Raw genomic sequence first — 18,390 nt, forward strand, 5'->3', positions numbered from 1 at the left:
ACAATCCTCAGAACACTCAGGATTTTGCAGGGTTCCACTAACACCAGGGTCCTGGGGACGTGTAGAATTACTAAAGTTCCAAATCCTCATGGTTTACTAATGGTCTGGTGTTACCCAGACTCAGACTCACCAAGCCTTGCCCATTAGGAATGACTATTACTCCATTTTAAAGTGTAATCTGTTTTGTTACTCAAGTTACTCTTTTTAAAAAAAAAGTAAACCGCTCTAGAAAGAACTTACATTTATATAGTGCCATCCTCAGGACTTCGCAAAGTGCTTTGCAGCCTATTAATACTTCTTTAGCCAGAGAGTGGTTCAAATGTGGGTAGTTGAAGCGAATAGCATAGATGCATTTAAGGGGAAGCTAGATAAATGCGATGGAGAAAGGAATAGAGGATATGTTGATGGGGGTTAGATGAAGATGGGCGGGAGGAGGTTCGCCTGGAGCATAAACATGAGCATGAATCTGTTGGGCTGAAGGGCCTGTTTGCTGTAAATACTATGTAAGTGTAGTTACTATTCTAGGCAAATGTGGTAGCCACTTTGCTCACAAACAGCAGTAGATCATTGAATGGTTATTCTGCTTTTGATTCAGGAATAAATATTGGCCAGGATACTGGGAAGCTCCCCTGTTTTTTGAATAGTGCCATGGGGATCTGTTACACCTACCTTGGGCAGATAGGGCCTTGGTTTAATGTCTCATTTAAAAGATGGCACCTTTTGCCAGTGCTTCCTAGAACCGCACTAAAGTGCCTGCCTAGATCAAATTCAGGAGTGGGGCTTGGACCTTCTTACTCAAAGGTGAGTGCGACCACTGAGTTACACCGACACTAACTGTATATTTAGATCTTGATTGTGTCTGTTACAGCCACGAATTTTCCAGTGCTGAAAATTTCAACGGTGGGCCTAGTGTCCTGTGGCTCTCTCCAGGTTTCACAAGCCCCCTGTGTACACACTAAATCACCCCAAACACTGATCTTTGTTGTGATTTTTTAAGTGGCAACCTGGATTCTACAGTTGACCTCGGGACCACTGGAGGTTAAAAGAAAATCAGCTGAGGTCTCTATTATCCAATGGCCCTTTCTGGAAAGTTTGCATATGTAGATATTGTTGAACTTGGCTTTATCCCACAGTAGAATAGCTTGCTGAAAATTGAGGTGAGGGGGAACTTTAAAATTAATATTTTGCTCCTTATTTTATGCCCCACCGCCATGTGGGACTATGTGTCACAAGGGTTGAAGAGATTGCAAAACATTAAAAATTAATCTTTATTACGAAAACACAATAACCTCGTGTCTATTCGTATTGTGACAGATGCAGATTGAGGGCCGAAATCTATTTCAGTGTACAGCTCCAGTTGATTGGATTGTACTGCAGCATCTCACGTTCTCGTAGAGAATCCAAGGATTTCGCTAACCTCTTCTCCTTCCACTGAATTTCCATCAGCTGAGGGGAACAAACAAAAAGACTTACATTTATATAGTGCTGGTCAGGAGCTCAGGACTCCCAAAGCGCTTTATAGCCAATTAAGTACTTTTGAAGTGTAGTCACTGTTGTAATGTAGGAAACAGGTACAGCAATGTCCCACAAACTAGCAATGCGATAATGAGCAGAATTTTTTTTTACTGATAGTTTGAGGGACAAATATTGGCCATGACACTGGGGGAAACTCCCCTTCTCAGTGCCATGAGATCTTTTACGTCCAACTGAGAGGGAAGACGAGACTTCGGTTTAACGTCTCATCTGAAAGACGATGCGTCTGATAGTGCAGCACTTCCTCAGTGCGGTAGTGGAGTGTCAGCCTAGATTTTCTGCTCAAGTCTCTGGACTGGGACATGACCCCTTCTCACAGAGGCTAGAGTGTTACCACTGAACCATGGCTAACACCTGCTAGATAGATATGTTGTTTATTTGAAATGAACTGCAACTTGGGCTTATATTCTTATAAATTAGGACCCTAGAGAGGGTACAAAGGAGGACAAGGAGCATGATACTGAAACTCAAATCTCTTAGATATGACAATAGACTTAGCGAGTTAATGTTACTCACTTTGGAGATGTTTAGTCTTGGGTGGGATATAACGGGTGTTGAGGAACAACCTTAACGTTGAAAGCCTACCAATGATGCACTGAATATGGACTGTAGACTTAATTTTAAGTTTGTACTAAACATCAGATAGCGTCTGCCACACTGTAATATTGAAAACCAGCTAATGCTGAGCTATTATACTTAGAATTAGGTTAACTGATGTGCTTATGTCCTACTAAATTGATCCCTGGGATGAGAGGGTTGCTCTATGAGGAGAGATTGAGTAGATCGGGCCTATACTCGAGTTTAAAAGAAAGAGATCTCGTGGAAAGATATAAGATTCTGAGGGGTTGTTTCCTCTGGCTGGAGAGTCTAACTGGGGGGGGGGATAGCCTCAGGATAAGGGGTCAGACATTTAAGACTAAGATTTGGAATTTCTTCACTCAGAAGGTTGTGAATCTTTGGAATTCTCTACTCCAAAGGGCTGTGGATGCTGAGTCATTAAGTATATTCAAGACTGAGATAGATTTTTGGACTCTAGGGGAATCAAGGGATATGGGGATCGGGCGGGGAATCGAGGGATATGGGGATCGGGCGGGGAATCGAGGGATATGGGGATCGGGCGGGAAAGTAATGTTGAGGTCGAAGATCGGCCATGATCTTACTGAATGGTAGGGCAGGCTCAAGGGGCTGTATGGTCTACTCCTGCTACTAGTTCTTATTTAGGTCCTGTTGATTGATATTAAATATCAGTAATCACTAATTGTCATGGTTTGGGATTTTTGGCTATTTTTCCACAAAGGATTTGAGAGAAAAAAAATCACTTTGAATGTTGTGTTTAAAAGCATGGTTTGTTCTTGCAAGTTAAAAAGGATGGGGGTGTGGTCTGAGGCAGTAGCTAGTTAATATGCTAATAGACTACCTTTGATGTTGTTTCCTCATGGAATGCAAATAATAAGCAATTTGATAACTTGTCTGCATAATTGATAAATACCTCACAACCATTGCATTGGAAGGATTTTGATCTCTTTCTGACTGAAAAGTCAGGAGTAAAGCAGAATTACAGACCGCTAAACAGTGGTCTAGCTTTTGCAACTGAAGATGCTGAGGTAGAAAGACCGTAAAAAAAAAAAGGCAGGCTCAAAGTCAGAATGCAGAGAAATTAGTTTGTTTAAGTCAAGCAAGATGACATATGCAAAAGATACAAGGATCCAGTTCAGCTTTTAAGGTGATGGTGCAGTTACATCCCTGGATTGTACTATCAGACAAGTGATACGCTCAGACCACTTAGGGGAGTGACTGAACCTGAGATGGTATCTATCGCTGACCCAAAGTCAGAACACCAATACTTAATTTATGATGGTACTAATTATAGTACAGTAGATGTTTTAAAATAAAGTAGTGTTACCGCACTGGGTCTTTGTGTTGAGATGTACTTCACTCAGTACTTCACGCTGTTGCCCGATCTGATTTTGTCGATCAATCTCTTTTTGACAGGGCTATATAGGACGGTTTGAACTGAACTAATTCAGGCATCGTATATAAAACTCTAGACAAACTGTAAATCCTAATTTGTGTGAAACGGGAGATTCATCTGATACACTTCAACTAATAGAGATTACATGTTGGGATTTTTCAGTACAATACTTTTGCCATATTGTGGGCATTATGGAGGATTTAACATTCATATTTCCTACACAGTTAAGCCAACTAGTTTCTATGATTGTTATATAATGAATAAAAACAGCGGCCATTTCTGTAAAAAAAAGAGGAATCTTCACTTTATCAACTATTTATTGACAAATTCCCTGATCTTGACCCAATAGCAAATAAATCACACTACCCCATCCACCACCTTAAACATTCACTCCCTCCACTATCCGTGCAATGTGGCTGCAGTGTGTACCATCTACAAGATGCATTGCAGCAACATACCAAGGCTTATAGAGTCATAATGGCAGAGAAGGAGGCCATTCGGCCCATCGAGTCCGTGCCGGCTCTCTAGAGCAATCTAGTCAGTCCCATTCCCCCGTTCTATCCCCGTAGCCCTGCAAATTTATTTCCCTCAAGCGCCTATCCAGTCTCCCCTTGAAAACATTGAGTGTCTCCGCTTCTACCATGTCCGGCAGCAGCGAATTCCAGGTCATCACCACGCGCTCTGTAAAAAAGTTTTTCCTCACATCCCCATTGTATCTCTTGCCCAAAACCTTAAATCTAGTCCCCGTCTAGCCTATCCAAACCTGTCATAATCTTGTACACCTCTATCAAATCACCCCTCAACCTCCTTTGCTCTAATGAAAACAAATCCAGCTTCTCCAACCTGTCCTTGTAGCTAAGATCCCCCAACCCTGGAACCATTCTGGTAAATCTCCTCTGCACCCTCTCAAGGGCCTTCACATCCTTCCTAAAGTGTGGTCACCAGGACTGGACTCGATACTCCAGTTGTAGCCTAACCAGCGCTTTATAAAGATTCAGCATAACTTCTCTACTTTTGTACTCAATACCTCTATTTATGAAGCCCAAGATCCCATATGCTTTGTTAACCACTCTCTCAATATGTCCTGCCACCTTCAGGAACTTATGCACATTAACTCCCAGGTCCCTCTGTCCCATTAAGTGTATATTGCCTCTCCCTGTTCCTTCTGCCAAAATACATCACCTCACACTTCTCTGTACTAAATTCCATCTGCCATTTCTGCTAGCCTTTCTATGTCCTGTTGCAGTCGATTGATGTCCTCATCACTGTTTGCCACATCCCCAAGTTTGGTGTCATCGGCAAATTTAGAAATTCTACTCTGTATTCCAATGTCCAGGTCATTTATATATATATATATATATCAGAAAAGGCAGTGGCCCCAGCACTGACCCTTGGGGTACACCACCGTCTACCATCCTCCAGTCTGAAAAACAGTCGTACACCACCGTCTACCATCCTCCAGTCTGGAAAAACAGCCATTTACCACAACTCGCTGTTTTCTGTCCTTAAGCCAGAGCTGTCACTGACCCACCTATTCCATGAGCCTCAATTTTGTTAACCAGCTTTCTTTGTGGTACTTTGTCAAACGCCTTCTGAAAATCCATGTAGACAACATCCATTGCATTCCCTTCATCAATCCTCTCTGTTACTTCATCAAAAAATTCAATTAGATTAGTCAAACACAATCTTCCTTTTACAAACCCGTGTTGGCTCTCCTTAATTAGCTTAAATCTCTCCAAATGCCTGTTACTTTTTCGTTGATTAGTGTTTCTAAAACTTTACCCACCACTGATGTTAAACTGACCGGCCTGTAGTTACTAGGATTGTCCTTACACCTTTTCTTGAACCATGGTGTCACATTTGCCACTTTCCAATCCCCAGGCACCTCCCCTGCAGGACAAGGGCAGTAGGTGCTTGGGAACACCGTCACCTCCCAAGTTCCCCTCCAAATCACACACCATCCTGACTTGGAAATATATCACAGTTCCTTCATTGTTGTTGGGTCAAAATCCTGGAATTCCCTACCTAACAGCAATGTGGGAGTACCTTCGCCACACAGACTGCAGCGATTCAAGAAGGTGTCTCATCAGCACCTTCTCAAGGGCAATTAGGGATGGGCAATAAATGCTGGCCTTGCCAGTGAAGCTCACACCCTGTGAATGAATACATTTAAAAAAAACACAACATTGCATGACTGAGTGAACTAGCTCAAATAGCAAATCTAATCAACATCAAATTTAGCTCCAGAAAGTTTCAGTTTTTAAATAGTGGCATTGAAGACCTGCTCCACAGGAAAATCTGACCATCTCACCTTCTTGTTTTCATCTCGGAATGCTTGAAGAAAATGGGAGCGTGCACTCTGCTTTTCGATGTCCCGAAGAGTTGCCTGCCTTTCTGCTTCCCGTGCTGCCTCTCCCTCTTTGGCGCGAGTGAACAGGGCACAGCGCTGGGACTCCCACTGCTGACTCATCTGCCGCTTTAGCAGCTGCCGGATCTCATGCCTTAAGCAGCCAAACATAGAAAGAGACTTCATCAGCTCGCAGGTTCTACCTGCTCAGATAGTGACTGGGCCGCCACTGCCCGCGCGCCCCCCCCCCCCACCCGCCAAAAAAAACCATTCAAAATAAATAACTAGCATTTAGCTTGTTCTATCCACCATTTTTGCAAAACACCCCAAGTACATTCTCAATTATGAACCTGTGGGGTCTTGGAATGGGGGAGGTGGTCAGAAATGATAGAAACTTTTATTCCTCTTGTGATAAAAAATAAATAAATGATCTCCTTGCTAGAACAGCTTTCAAAAGCTCCAGTGTCTGCTACAGATTAAAGTAACCAAGCAGAGATAAATATGTTAGAGTTTAGAGCATATGCGGGGGCTGGAAGTGGGAGCATAAAGAACCAACAGACCTGAGATTTAGGATGTGGGAAAATAAAAAGAGAAAGGACTTGCATTATTACAGTGCTTTTCATGTCTTCGTTAGGATGCCCCCAAGCACTTCACAAGGAAGTAATGACTTTTGAAGTGTAGTTACTGTTATGTAGGAAAATACAGCAGCCAATTTGTGCACAGTAAGGCCCACAAGTAGCAAATGAGATACGTGACCAGTTACGTTTTGTGATAGTTGAGGGATAAATGCAGGTGCAGCAGCCGGTTAAGAAGGCAAATGGTATGTTGGCCTTCGTAGCGAGAGGATTCGAGTACAGCAGCAAGGATGTCTTGCTGCAGTTGTACAGGGCCTTGGTGAGACCACACCTTGAGTATTGTGTGCAGTTTTGGTCACCTTATCTGAGGAAAGATGTTCTTGCTATGGAGGGAGTGCAGTGAAGATTCACCAGACTGATACCTGGGATGGCAGGAATGACGTATGAGGAGAGATTGGGTCAATTGGGCTTATATTCGCTGGAGTTCAGAAGAATGATAGGGGATCTCATTGAAACTTATAAAATTCTAACAGGACTAGACAGACTAGATGCAGGAAGGATGTTCCCGATGGCCGGGGAGTCCAGAACCAGGGGTCACAGTCTAAGGATAAGGGATAAGCCATTTAGGACTGAGATGAGGAGGAATTTCTTCACCCAGAGAGTGGTGAATCTGTGGAATTCTCTACCACAGAAGGCAGTGGAGGCCAATTCATTAAATATATTCAAGAAGGAGTTAGATATATATCTTAAAGCTAAAGGGATCAAGGGATATGGGGAGAAGGCAGGGACCGGGTACTGAATTTGGATGATCAACCATGATCTCATTAAATGGCGGAGCAGGCTCGAGGGGCCGAATGGCCTACTCCTGCTCCTATCTTCTATGTTTCTATGTAAATGTTGGCCAGTACACAAGAAGAGCGCCACTGCTCATCTTCAGATAGTACCATGTGATGGTTTATGTCCACCTGAACAGGCAGATGAGCTGTTCGCACCTCCAATGGCGCTGCATTGAAGCGTCGGCCTAGATTACCCATTTTAGTCCTTGGATTGGGGCTTGAACCCACACCTTCTGACTCAGAAGTAAGAGAGAGATACCACTGAGCCAAGCTGATGCTTCTTGATCAGGGCTTCAGGGAAGGTGCGATTATTGGACATATGAAGGATTCAGCAAAGCCATGCATTTTGAGTGTATGTACATAGAAACATAGAAGATAGGAGCAGGAGTAGGCCATTCGGCCCTTCGAGCCTGCTCCGCCATTCAATGCGATCATGGCTGATCATCCAAATTCAGTACCTTGTCCCTGCCTTTTCCCCATATCCCTTGATCCCTTTAGCCTTAAGAAATATATCCAACTCTTTCTTGAATATATTTAATGAACTGGCCTCCACCGCCCTCTGTGGCAAAGAATTCCACAGGTTCACCACTCTTTGGGTGAAGAAATTCCTCCTCATTTCAGTCCTAAATGTCCTACCCCTTATCCTTAGACTGTGACCCCTGGTTCTGGACTCCCCGGCCATCGGGAACATCCTTCCAGCATCTAGTCTGTCCAGGCCTGACAGAATTTTATAGGTTTCGACGAGATCCCCTCTCAATCTTCTAAACTCCAGTGAGTATAAGCCCAATCGATGCAATCTCTCCTCATACGTCATTCCCGCCATCCCAGGTATCAGCCTGGTGAATCTTCGCTGCACTCCTTCCATGGCAAGAACATCCTTCCTCAGATAAGGCGACCAAAACTGCACACAATACTCAAGGTGCGGTCTCACCAAGGCCCTGTACAACTGTAGCAAGACATCCTTGTTCCTGTACTCGAACCCTCTTGCTACGAAGGCCAACATACCATTTGCCTTCTTAACCACCTGCTGCACCTGCATGCTTACATATTACTGCACACAAACACTAATGCAAATTTAAACATAGAAATCCTACCGAGTACCTTCTAGTGTTTGCAAGTAATTGTGTTACTGGTCCCATGTTCTCTTACCTATACTCCTCCTTCTCAGCCACAGATCCATAAAATGGGCGCTGCCAGCTCTGATGATACCTACAAAGCGACAATAACATCGAACAACCTTCAAAAGGTGAAACTATAATAAATCTAAAATATCAGATGTACAGAGTAGATCAATCCTGGTTCATTGGGATTATAGAAGAGCTTTCTAGGCATCATGCATGCCTTAAAATGGTATACCGACTTAGTGAAGCTGTAATTAGGGCTGCTTATGTGTTAAACAGCAAAAGTAGCAGGTTATCGACGGAGCTAAATAGTCCCACGTCCAATAAATCAGAGCAAAGCTCTGTTGTCCTATTATATCCAGTCAAGAATGGTAGTTGAAATCAAGCAAGTAACGGGAGTGGGAAGTTCGATTAACCTCCCCATTCTCAACCATGGAGGAGCCCAGCATGAATGCAAGAGACAAAGCTGAAGTGTTTGCAAGCAACTTAAGTCAAAAGTGCCAAGTGGGCCATCATGCTTAGCCTTCTCCTGAGATCCCTGCCATCATAGATGCCAATATCCAGTCAAATCAGTTGACTCCATGCGACATTAAGAAGCAGCTGAATATACTAGACAAAGCAAAGGCAATGGCCGCTGACAACATCCCGGCTGCAGTGCTGGAGACCTGTGCGTTAGAACTAGCCAACCTGTTCCAGTGCAGTTTTGACACTGGCATCTAACCGAAAACATGGAAAATTGCTCAAGTATGTCCTAACTACAAAACGCAGGACAAATTTAACCTGGGCAATTACCACCACGTCAGCCTCCTATCAGTCATGAGCAAAGTGATAGAAGGAGTCATCAATAGTGCCATCAAACAAGACCTACTCACAAATAACCTGCAAGAGCAGGGCAGAGCCTGAGTACTCTGTAATGAGTGGCTCACCCCCTGACCTCATAATCCCTCTCAACCTTCTACAAATCTCAAGCCTGGCCTGCAATGGAATACTCACCATTCTCCTGGATGGGTGCGGCTGTAACACATTCAAAAAGCTCAACACCATCCACAGCAAAGTAGTCTGTTTGATTGGCACTGACCTTAATATCCACCATTGGTGCAGTGTGGCTGCAGCATGTGCTATCTACAGTATGCACTGCAGCAACTCAGCTTACTGCCACCTTACTTTGATAGCACCTCTTTCATCGAGAAGGACAAGAGCAATACTGTCATGGGAACATCATCACCCGCAAGTCCCTCTCCAAGAAAAATAGCATCCTGGCTTGGACATGTATCACCATTTCTTCATTGTTGCTGGATTAAAATCCTGGAATTCCCTACCTCACACCATTGTGGGAGCACCATCGGCACAAGGACGACAGCAGTTCAAGGATAAGGACCACCACCAGCACTTTGGCCCTGGCTGGAGTTCTTAAATGCAAGCTTTAAGCTTGCCACCTGTGGAGAAACATTTGGCCTCACTTAACACCTCTGCCTGACTGAGATCTGGAACTCATTGTGTGAAGCAGTGGGGAACATGGGCCGGTGTCCTACCACTCTGATTCAACAAACTATGGAGTATCAGCACACTGCACCACATCTACGCTTTAACACTGCAAATCTGGGTATTTTGCATTGACACAATTGCAGGATGAGAGAAGTACACAAGAAGGCACTCCTGCTTACTTAAAGGGTCTACTTAAGGTGATATTCAGTTTTGTTTTAAAACTTTTTAATACAGTATCCTATGAAAATACTGTTATCCTCACATGATTCAATCCTCTTTGTTTTTCACCTTTAACGTGTTGCCATACTGTCTGTACCTACTTCAGCCGAGGTTTGAGGTCCTGGTCTTCAAACACTCTCTTCCTCAGGCGACCGAAGGCTGCACTGGCACACTGAAGACAGTGTTGGACTTTGTCATCGACATATGCCCTTGTCGACAGTAGGCTCCCGAGGTATGGAAAGTGGTTCACGTTGTCAAAGGCCTCATCATGGATTTTGATAATCGGGGAGCAGTACTGTGTGGCAGGGGCAGGTTGGTAAAGGACCTCAAACCCGGCACTAAGCTCATGGTCTACAGAGCAGTAGCAATACCCGCCCTCCTGTATGCTTCAGAGACATGGACCATGTACAGCAGGCACCACAAAACACTGGAGCGGTACCACCAATGCTGCCTCCGCAAGATCCTGCAAATCCATTGGCAGGATAGGCGCACCAACATCAGTGTTCTCGCTCAGGCCAACATCCCCAGTGTAGTGTCCGTGTGTAGATAAAGACACTGAAGACAGGAGTTGGTTCATAGGTATTTACTAAGCAAGTCTGGGGGGGGGGCTCTAAAGGATATACACAATACACAGGCTTATATAGCCCAAGTGGCAATTACCGGCATTACGCACACCTGGGGCTCTTAAAGGCACATACACCTCAATTGCTCTTAAAGGCACATACACCACAATTCCTCCCCTTCTAGCTAACTAGTACATCATATTTTAAGTAATTATTAATTACATGTTATATGCAAAATAATATACATTGCTGTATTAATTAATTATAAGTTAGTCTCTCAGGAGGCTTCCTGACTCGGTCCAGATAACGCCTCGGGGGTGTAGTAGTTTCTGGTGGTGTAGTAGGTTCTTCTGGCAAGGCTGATTCGGCTTGAATGCCAGTGTCGGGTTCATCGGGTTCCAGTCTCACCGGATCGGAGGTAGATATGGGTATCTCTACTTCATCGTTAGATGTATAGAGTGGTGGTGTAGGTTGTCCCTTTTCGGATGATTTGATGATTTGGTCAGCATGGCGCTTTATTATGCTTTCTCCGATGTCCACGGTATACATCAGTGGTCCTAGTCGTGTGCAGATAGTTCCAGGCCGCCATTTCTCGGTACGGTAGTCCCGGGCCAAAACCGGTTGGCCTATCTGGAAGGCCCTAGTTGGCCTTTCATTCATACCATGAAACTGCCGGTTCTCCACGTCCCTTCGGATGTTGGGCTTGACCAAATCCAGCCGGCATCTTAGGTTTCTATTGTAGAACATCATGGCGGGAGTTTGGTTGGTAACCATGTGTGTTGCATTCCTATATGCAAATAAGAAGTTATCCACCTTGTGCTGAAGTTTTATGTCTTCATTACCCATGGCCTTTATGGCCTTCTTGAAGGTCTGGACAAGCCTTTCAGCCAATCCATTGGTGGCGGGATGGTATGGGGCGGACATGTAGTGCTTTACCCCATTGTTCTTTAAGAACTTTCTGAATTCTTCGGACACAAATTGCGGTCCATTATCAGAACATATCTGTTCCGGCAGCCCATTCCTGGCAAATATGGTCCTTAATACTGTGATGGTTTTTTCCGTGGTGGTGGAGGACATCTTTATTACCTCCGGCCACTTGGAGTGTGCATCAACTGCGATTAAGAACATTGAGTCCATAAATGGACCAGCAAAGTCGATGTGTACCCTTTGCCAGGGAAATGAGGGCCACTCCCATGGATGTAGAGGGGCCTGTGGCGGAGCATTTTGGACCTTCTGGCATCCTAGGCAGCTCTTGGTCATGTCTTCGATGTCTCCATCGATACCTGGCCACCATACAAATGCTCTAGCTAGGTTCTTCATTTTCACTCCACCCAGATGCCCCTCGTGAAGCTCCTTTAGTACTTTATCCTGGAGTTTGGGTGGAATCACCACTCTGGATCCACACATCAAGGTTCCTCGGCACACTGACAGTTGTTCTCTTCTTTGCGAGAATGCTGGCAACAGTGGTTCGCCATGTGCTGGCCATCCATTCACTGTTAAATCGTAGACCCGTGAGAGAGTAGGGTCATTTCTTGTCTCCCTTTCAATGGCAGAATTTGTCACCGGTAGACATTCCACTATGGTAGAGTGGACTATCTCTACTGGGTCTACTGTAGGTGCCTCTTCTATCGTTGGCAACGGTAGGCGCGATAAACCGTCAGCATTCCCATGCTGTTTTGACCCCTTGTATTCAATGTTGTATTGGTGTGCCCCTAGAAAAAGGGACCACCTCTGTAATCTTTGTGCTGTCATAATGGGAACACCTTTTTTAGGGTTGAATATGGAGATGAGGGGTTGATGGTCAGTCAGCAAGGTAAATTTTTGTCCGTGTAGGTAATGGTTGAATTTCTTCACTCCCCATACCAGGCTGAGTGCTTCCCTGTCTATTTGGACATAGTTACGCTCAGCTGTGTTTAATGAGCGTGACGCAAAAGCTATCGGCCGTTCTGAGCCATCAGGGAATTTATGGGATAATACTGCTCCTATGCCGTAAGGGGATGCATCGCATGCCAGTCTGATTGGTAGTGATGGGTTGTAATGAGCCAAAACTTTCTCGGATGTGATTAAGTCTTTACATTTATGGAAGGCACGTTTACAGTCTTCGTTCCATTTCCAAATCACTCCTGTCTGTAGAAGATCATTAAGAGGGTGTAGAATAGTTGATAAGTTCGGTAAAAATTTATGATAGTAATTTATTAATCCCAGGAATGACCTTAATTGTGAAACATTTTCAGGTGCTGGGGCTTTTATAACTGCTTCAATTTTTTCAGGTGACTTATGCAACCCTTCCTTATTAATTATGTGGCCACAATATGATATTTGATTTTGAAAAAATTCACACTTGGGGCGATTTGCTCGTAGGCCCCGTTCTTTCAGCCTAGTGAGCACCTGCTCCAAATTGGCAAGGTGCTCGTTGTCGTTTTCTCCTGTTATAAGGATGTCGTCTAGGTAGCATTGAGTCCCCGGAATCCCTTGCAGGACTTGCTCCATAGCTCTTTGCCAGATAGCTGGAGCTGATGCTACTCCAAAAACCAGTCGATTGTACTGGTACAGGCCTTTGTGTGTGTTTATTGTGAGATACTTTTTAGAGGTCTCCTCAACCTCCATTTGTAGATATGCCTGTGCCAAGTCAATTTTTGTGAAACGTTTCCCTCCGGATAGTGAGGCGAAAATATCTTCTATCCTCGGAAGAGGATACTGTACCGTGTGAAGGACCGGGTTTACAGTCACCTTAAAGTCCCCACAGATGCGAATTTTTCTCTGTTCCTCAGAGTTATTTTTCAATGCTTTTTTCATGACTGGAACGATGGGTGTTGCCCATTCGCTCCAATCTATTTTGGATAATACGCCTGACTTTTCCAAATTCTCCAGCTCTGCTTCGACTGCCGGACGTATTGCGTATGGCACCGGTCGTGCCTTAAAAAATTTGGGAATTGCTGTATCGTCCACTTTTATTGAGGCGGTGATGCCTTTCAAGGTTCCTAGTTTCTCTTGAAACACTTCTTTGGCGTTGGCCAAGATGTCTTTTAATCGTTCAGGTATGATGTCATCATTGTTTTTTTCCTTATTGGTCACCGTCAGTGCCTGAATGGAGTGCCAGTCTAAACGTATCTTCCTTATCCATTCACGTCCCAACAACGGTGGACCACCATCTTGTAGAATGTATAAATACAACTTTTGTATTTCTTTGCCGTTGTATACCACAGGCACCTTTATTTTTCCTTTGGGGTATACTTTCTGCCCCGTATATGTTTTTAAGATAATGGATGTGTCTTTTAGAGGTATATGCGAAAATAGCCTCTCGTAATCTCGTCGATTTATTACGGTTAGAGCTGATCCTGTATCTAGCTCCATTTTAACTGGGGACCCTGCTATTATGAGGGTAACCCAAATGGTCTGGTAATCTTCATTGGCAATTACATTATGTAATTTGAGAGAGCTTAGTCTCTTGTTCCCGGAGTCGCTATCGCTCTTCTGGTCTTTGGAGCTACTGTCCGTCATCATTTGTACCTTTCTGTGCTTTTCCTTATTGATTCTTTTCCCGTTAGTGGATTTTTTATTTTCAGACCGGCATACACGTGGAATGTGTCCCATCTTTCCACATCGCCTGCATGCTTTTTCTTTGAACCAGCAATCCCTCTGGTCATGGTTGGATCTGCCGCAGCGATAACATCTCTTGAAACCCCGTGTCATTTCATGGGTGCCGAAGTCCTGTGGCCTTTGCTGTATCTTTGCCGCTCCTATTGCACTGAAAGCCTTGTCCAGTGTTAAATCTTTTCCAGAAGATACCTTTTTTTGTGTTTCTACACTTAGGGGATCGCAGATGAATTTGTCTTGCAGAGAATCTGCCAGTCCTGCCTCGAATTGGCAGTGTAGGGTATTAACAATCTCCTCAAAATTCTTGTCCATCGGTTCGGCTGGAGTGATTAAGTTGCGTAACAGCTTGTATGTTTCTGCGCCCATTAGGTCCAGAAGCACTGAAGCTTTTTTTTCATCTTCTATTCCATTTGCGGTGCAAAACACCTCCACTCTTTCTACATATGTGGTCCAATTCTCTATCTTGTTATCAAAAACATCAATATTGCCAAAGTTAGGCTCTGTTTCGTTATCACAAGCATCAATATTGCCAGACTTAGGCATTTCAAAAAAAAAAGATATGGCGCTTCCCGCGCTTTTTTTTTTTCTCTCTGTAGCAACGATATGGTGCTTACCACGCTTTCCCGCCGCTGCTACCGATAACAACGTTGTTTTACTGTGGTTTCCGTTTATTCACTGTTGGAGACTCGTTCCCGATGGAGGTCTAAATGCTGACCTGCTTGCCGCGCCGGCCGTCTCCCGAGTGCACCCTCCCAGTCCGTTATTGCTTGCCTCCGATTTCGCTGACTGTCTCAGCTGTAGAGCCCGCCGCTGGAGCCCCAGCCTGACGCCCAGGAAGGATTAGCGCAGTACCTGCCACCAGCTTGGCCAGCTGGTGAAACCACAGTTTCTATTACTTCCTTGAGTCTTCTGGACGCTGGAGGAATCGATGTCTTTGAGGTGCTGCCGAATTGCAGGTAAGTCCGTTTCCACTTCGTCGCCACTGTAGTGTCCGTGTGTAGATAAAGACACTGAAGACAGGAGTTGGTTCATAGGTATTTACTAAGCAAGTCTGGGGGGGGTTCTAAAGGATATACACAATACACAGGCTTATATAGCCCAAGTGGCAATTACCGGCATTACGCACACCTGGGGCTCTTAAAGGCACATACACCTCAATTGCTCTTAAAGGCACATACACCTCAATTGCTCTTAAAGGCACATACACCACACCCAGCATCGAAGCTTTGACCACGCTCGATCAGCTCCGATGGATGGGCCACATGGTTTGCATGCCCGATACGAGACTCCCAAAACAAGCGCTCTACTCAGAGCTCCAGCACGGCAAGAGAGCCCCAGGTGCGCAGAGGAAATGCTTCAAGGACACCCTCAAAGCCTCCTTGGAAAAAGTGCAACATCCCCACCGACACCTGGGAATCCCTGGCCCAAGACCGCACAAAGTGGAGGAGAAGCATCCGGGAAGGTGCCGAACACCTCGAGTCTCTTCGCCGGGAGCAAGCGGAAGCCAAGCACAAACAGCGAAAGGCGCGCACGTCAACCCAAGCACCCCACCCACCCGCCCCTTCAACCACCATCTGCCCCACCTGTGACAGAGACTGTAGGTCCCGCATTGGACTCATCAGTCACCTGAGAACTCATTTTTAATGTGGAAGCAAGTCATCCTCGGTTCCGACGGACTGCCTAAGAAGAAGACGACCTACTTCAGCCTGACATAGCCACCAACCAGTCCAATGATGCCCAAGTCTTATTTCTTATCTATCCTCACTAGGAGTGCAACGTGTGTATCATTTTTCAACAGTATGTAATCTAACAGTTTTAACCATGTGGATTGTTCTTGGCATAAATGGGTATCACAAATATATTTAAAATGTAATGGTTAATACTCAGCAGTTTGTCTTGACTGCTCAAAACATCTGGGTGTACTGTGAAATAAGACTAATGTAAATGAGACTGAGACTTTTTTATTGACAAACTGAGTTCAATGATCAAGGTCAAAAGTGAAGGACACCAGGAAGGCTGAAAAGAGTAAGAGAAAAGATGAGATAAGTAATAAAGCAATGGTTACGTGCTAAATTCTATAGACTCTGGAACAGTTCCCATGGATTGGAGGGTAGCTAATGTAACCCCACTATTTAAAAAAGGTGGTAGAGAGAAAACGGGGAATTATAGCCTGACATCGGTAGTGGGGAAAATGCTAGAGTCCATTATAAAAGATGTAATAGCAGAGCACTTGGAAAACAGTGACAGGATCGGACAAAGTCAACATGGATTTACAAAAGGTAAATCATGCTTGACTAATCTACTGGAATTTTTTGAGGATGTAACTGGTAGAATAGATAAGGGAGAACCAGTGGATGTGGTGTATGTGGACTTTCAGAAGGCTTTCGATAAGGTCCCGCGTAAGAGATTAGCGTGCAAAGTTAGAGCACATGGGATTGGGGGTAAGGTACTGACTTGGATAGAGAACTGGTTGGCAGACAGGAAGCAAAGAGTTGGAGTAAACGGGTCTTTTTCCGAGTGACAGGCAGTGACTAGTGGGGTACCGCAGGGATCGGTGCTAGGACCCCAGCTATTCAAAATATGTATTAATGATCTAGACGAGGGAACTAGATGTAGTATCTTCAAGTTTGCAGACGACACAAAGCTGGGTGGGCGTGTGTGCCATGAGGAGGATGCAGAGAAACTCCAGTATGATTTGGACAGGTTGAGTGATTGGGCAGATGCATGGCAGATGCAATATAATATGGATAAATGTGAGGTTATCCACTTCGGTGGCAAAAACAAGAAGACAGATTATTATCTGAATGGCAATTGATTGGGAAAAGGGGAAGTGCAATGAGACCTGGGTGTCCTTGTGCACCAGTCGCTGAAGGTAAGCATGCAGGTGCAGCATGTGATTAAGAAGGCAAATGGTATGTTGGCCTTTGTAGTGAGATGGCTCGAGTACAGGAACAAGGATATCTTGCTGCAGTTGTACAGGGCCTTGGTGAGACCACATCTTGAGTATTGTGTGCAGTTTGGTCGCCTTATCTGAGGAAGGATGTTCTTGCCATGGAAGGAGTGCAGCAAAGATTCACCAGACTGATACCTGGGATGGCAGGAATGACGTATGAAGAGAGATTGGGTCGATTAGGCTTATATTCGCTAGAGTTTAGAAGAATGGGAGGGGATCTCATTGAAACTTATAAAATACTAACAGGGCTAGACAGACTAGATGCAGGAAGGATGTTCCCGATGGCGGGGGAGTCCAGAACCAGGGGTCACAGTCTAAGGATAAGGGGTAAGCCATTTAGGACTGAGATGAGGAGGAATTTCTTCACCCAGAGAGCGGTAAACTGTGGAATTCTCTACCACACAAGGCAGTTGAGGCCAATTTATTAAATATATTCAAGAAGGAGTTAGATATATTTCTTAAGGCTAAAGGGATCAAGGGATATGGGGAGAAAGCAGGGACAGGGTACTGAATTTGGATGATCAGCCATGATCTCATTAAATGGCGGAACAGGCTTGAGGGGCCAAATGGCCTACTCCTGCTCCTATCTTCTATGTTTCTATGTTTTACCAAGCTTGGATTTATTGCATGTGGGCATCAATCCATGGCACAAATCTGTGAAATCAGCCACTAAGTGGGCAAACTCTGAATCACTACTGGAATGACAGGTATGAGAAATAAAAATATTGCATTGGTGCAGTAAGAAAGAACTTAAACTTATATAACAAGTTAACATGTGGAGGGATCATGAGGTAATATTCCTCCGTGATCCCATCCAAACTTGGGCAGGATTGTAGTGGAGTATATTGGAGAATGCCCCTTTAAGTTCCCTTGTCTGATCTTCTGGTCCTGCAATGGCATTCCTGGGATTCTCCCCTCCCCACTGGCCCACTCCCTCTTGACAGTAGGAATCTTACCAGAAGCCCGCCATGCATCTTTAATGAGCCCCGAACCAGGAAAATAGGTTGGGTCTGGAGTGGACACAGAGGGGCATGCGGAAGTGCTGCCCCTCCAAATCTCCACCTCAAAGAAGAGCTGCAGGCCAGCGACAGTTCATTACTGAGTCTCTCTCAGAGTTTCAGTCTCTTACCTTTTACATTCCCACATTAAAACAGTGACTACATTTCTAAAGTACTCCATTGACTGTAAA

At 44.7% G+C, this 18,390-nt stretch overlaps 1 protein-coding gene across 3 annotated transcripts in view; it reads right to left on the minus strand.

Moving 5' to 3' along the window:
• Window positions 1-1,249: 1,249 nt before the first annotated feature.
• LOC147111220 (uncharacterized) overlaps window positions 1,250-18,390 on the minus strand; it is a 33,223-nt gene continuing 16,082 nt past the window's right edge. For 2 of the 3 annotated variants that reach the window (XM_086001898.1, XM_086001899.1), the window contains exons 4-6: window positions 8,413-8,472; window positions 5,817-6,006; window positions 1,250-1,446 (exon numbers count right to left, since the gene is read on the minus strand). In XM_086001898.1, coding sequence (XP_085858024.1) covers window positions 1,336-1,446; window positions 5,817-6,006; window positions 8,413-8,472 — 361 coding nt within the window. In that variant the 3' untranslated portion in view covers window positions 1,250-1,335. The remainder of the gene's footprint in view (window positions 1,447-5,816; window positions 6,007-8,412; window positions 8,473-18,390) is intronic. The other variant, XM_086001900.1, reaches the window with a different exon arrangement.

This window comes from Somniosus microcephalus, chromosome 11 (assembly GCF_052327205.1).
Source record: "Somniosus microcephalus isolate GS21.2 chromosome 11, FLI_Smic_1.0, whole genome shotgun sequence".
In the NCBI taxonomy this organism is placed as follows: Eukaryota; Metazoa; Chordata; class Chondrichthyes; order Squaliformes; family Somniosidae; genus Somniosus; species Somniosus microcephalus.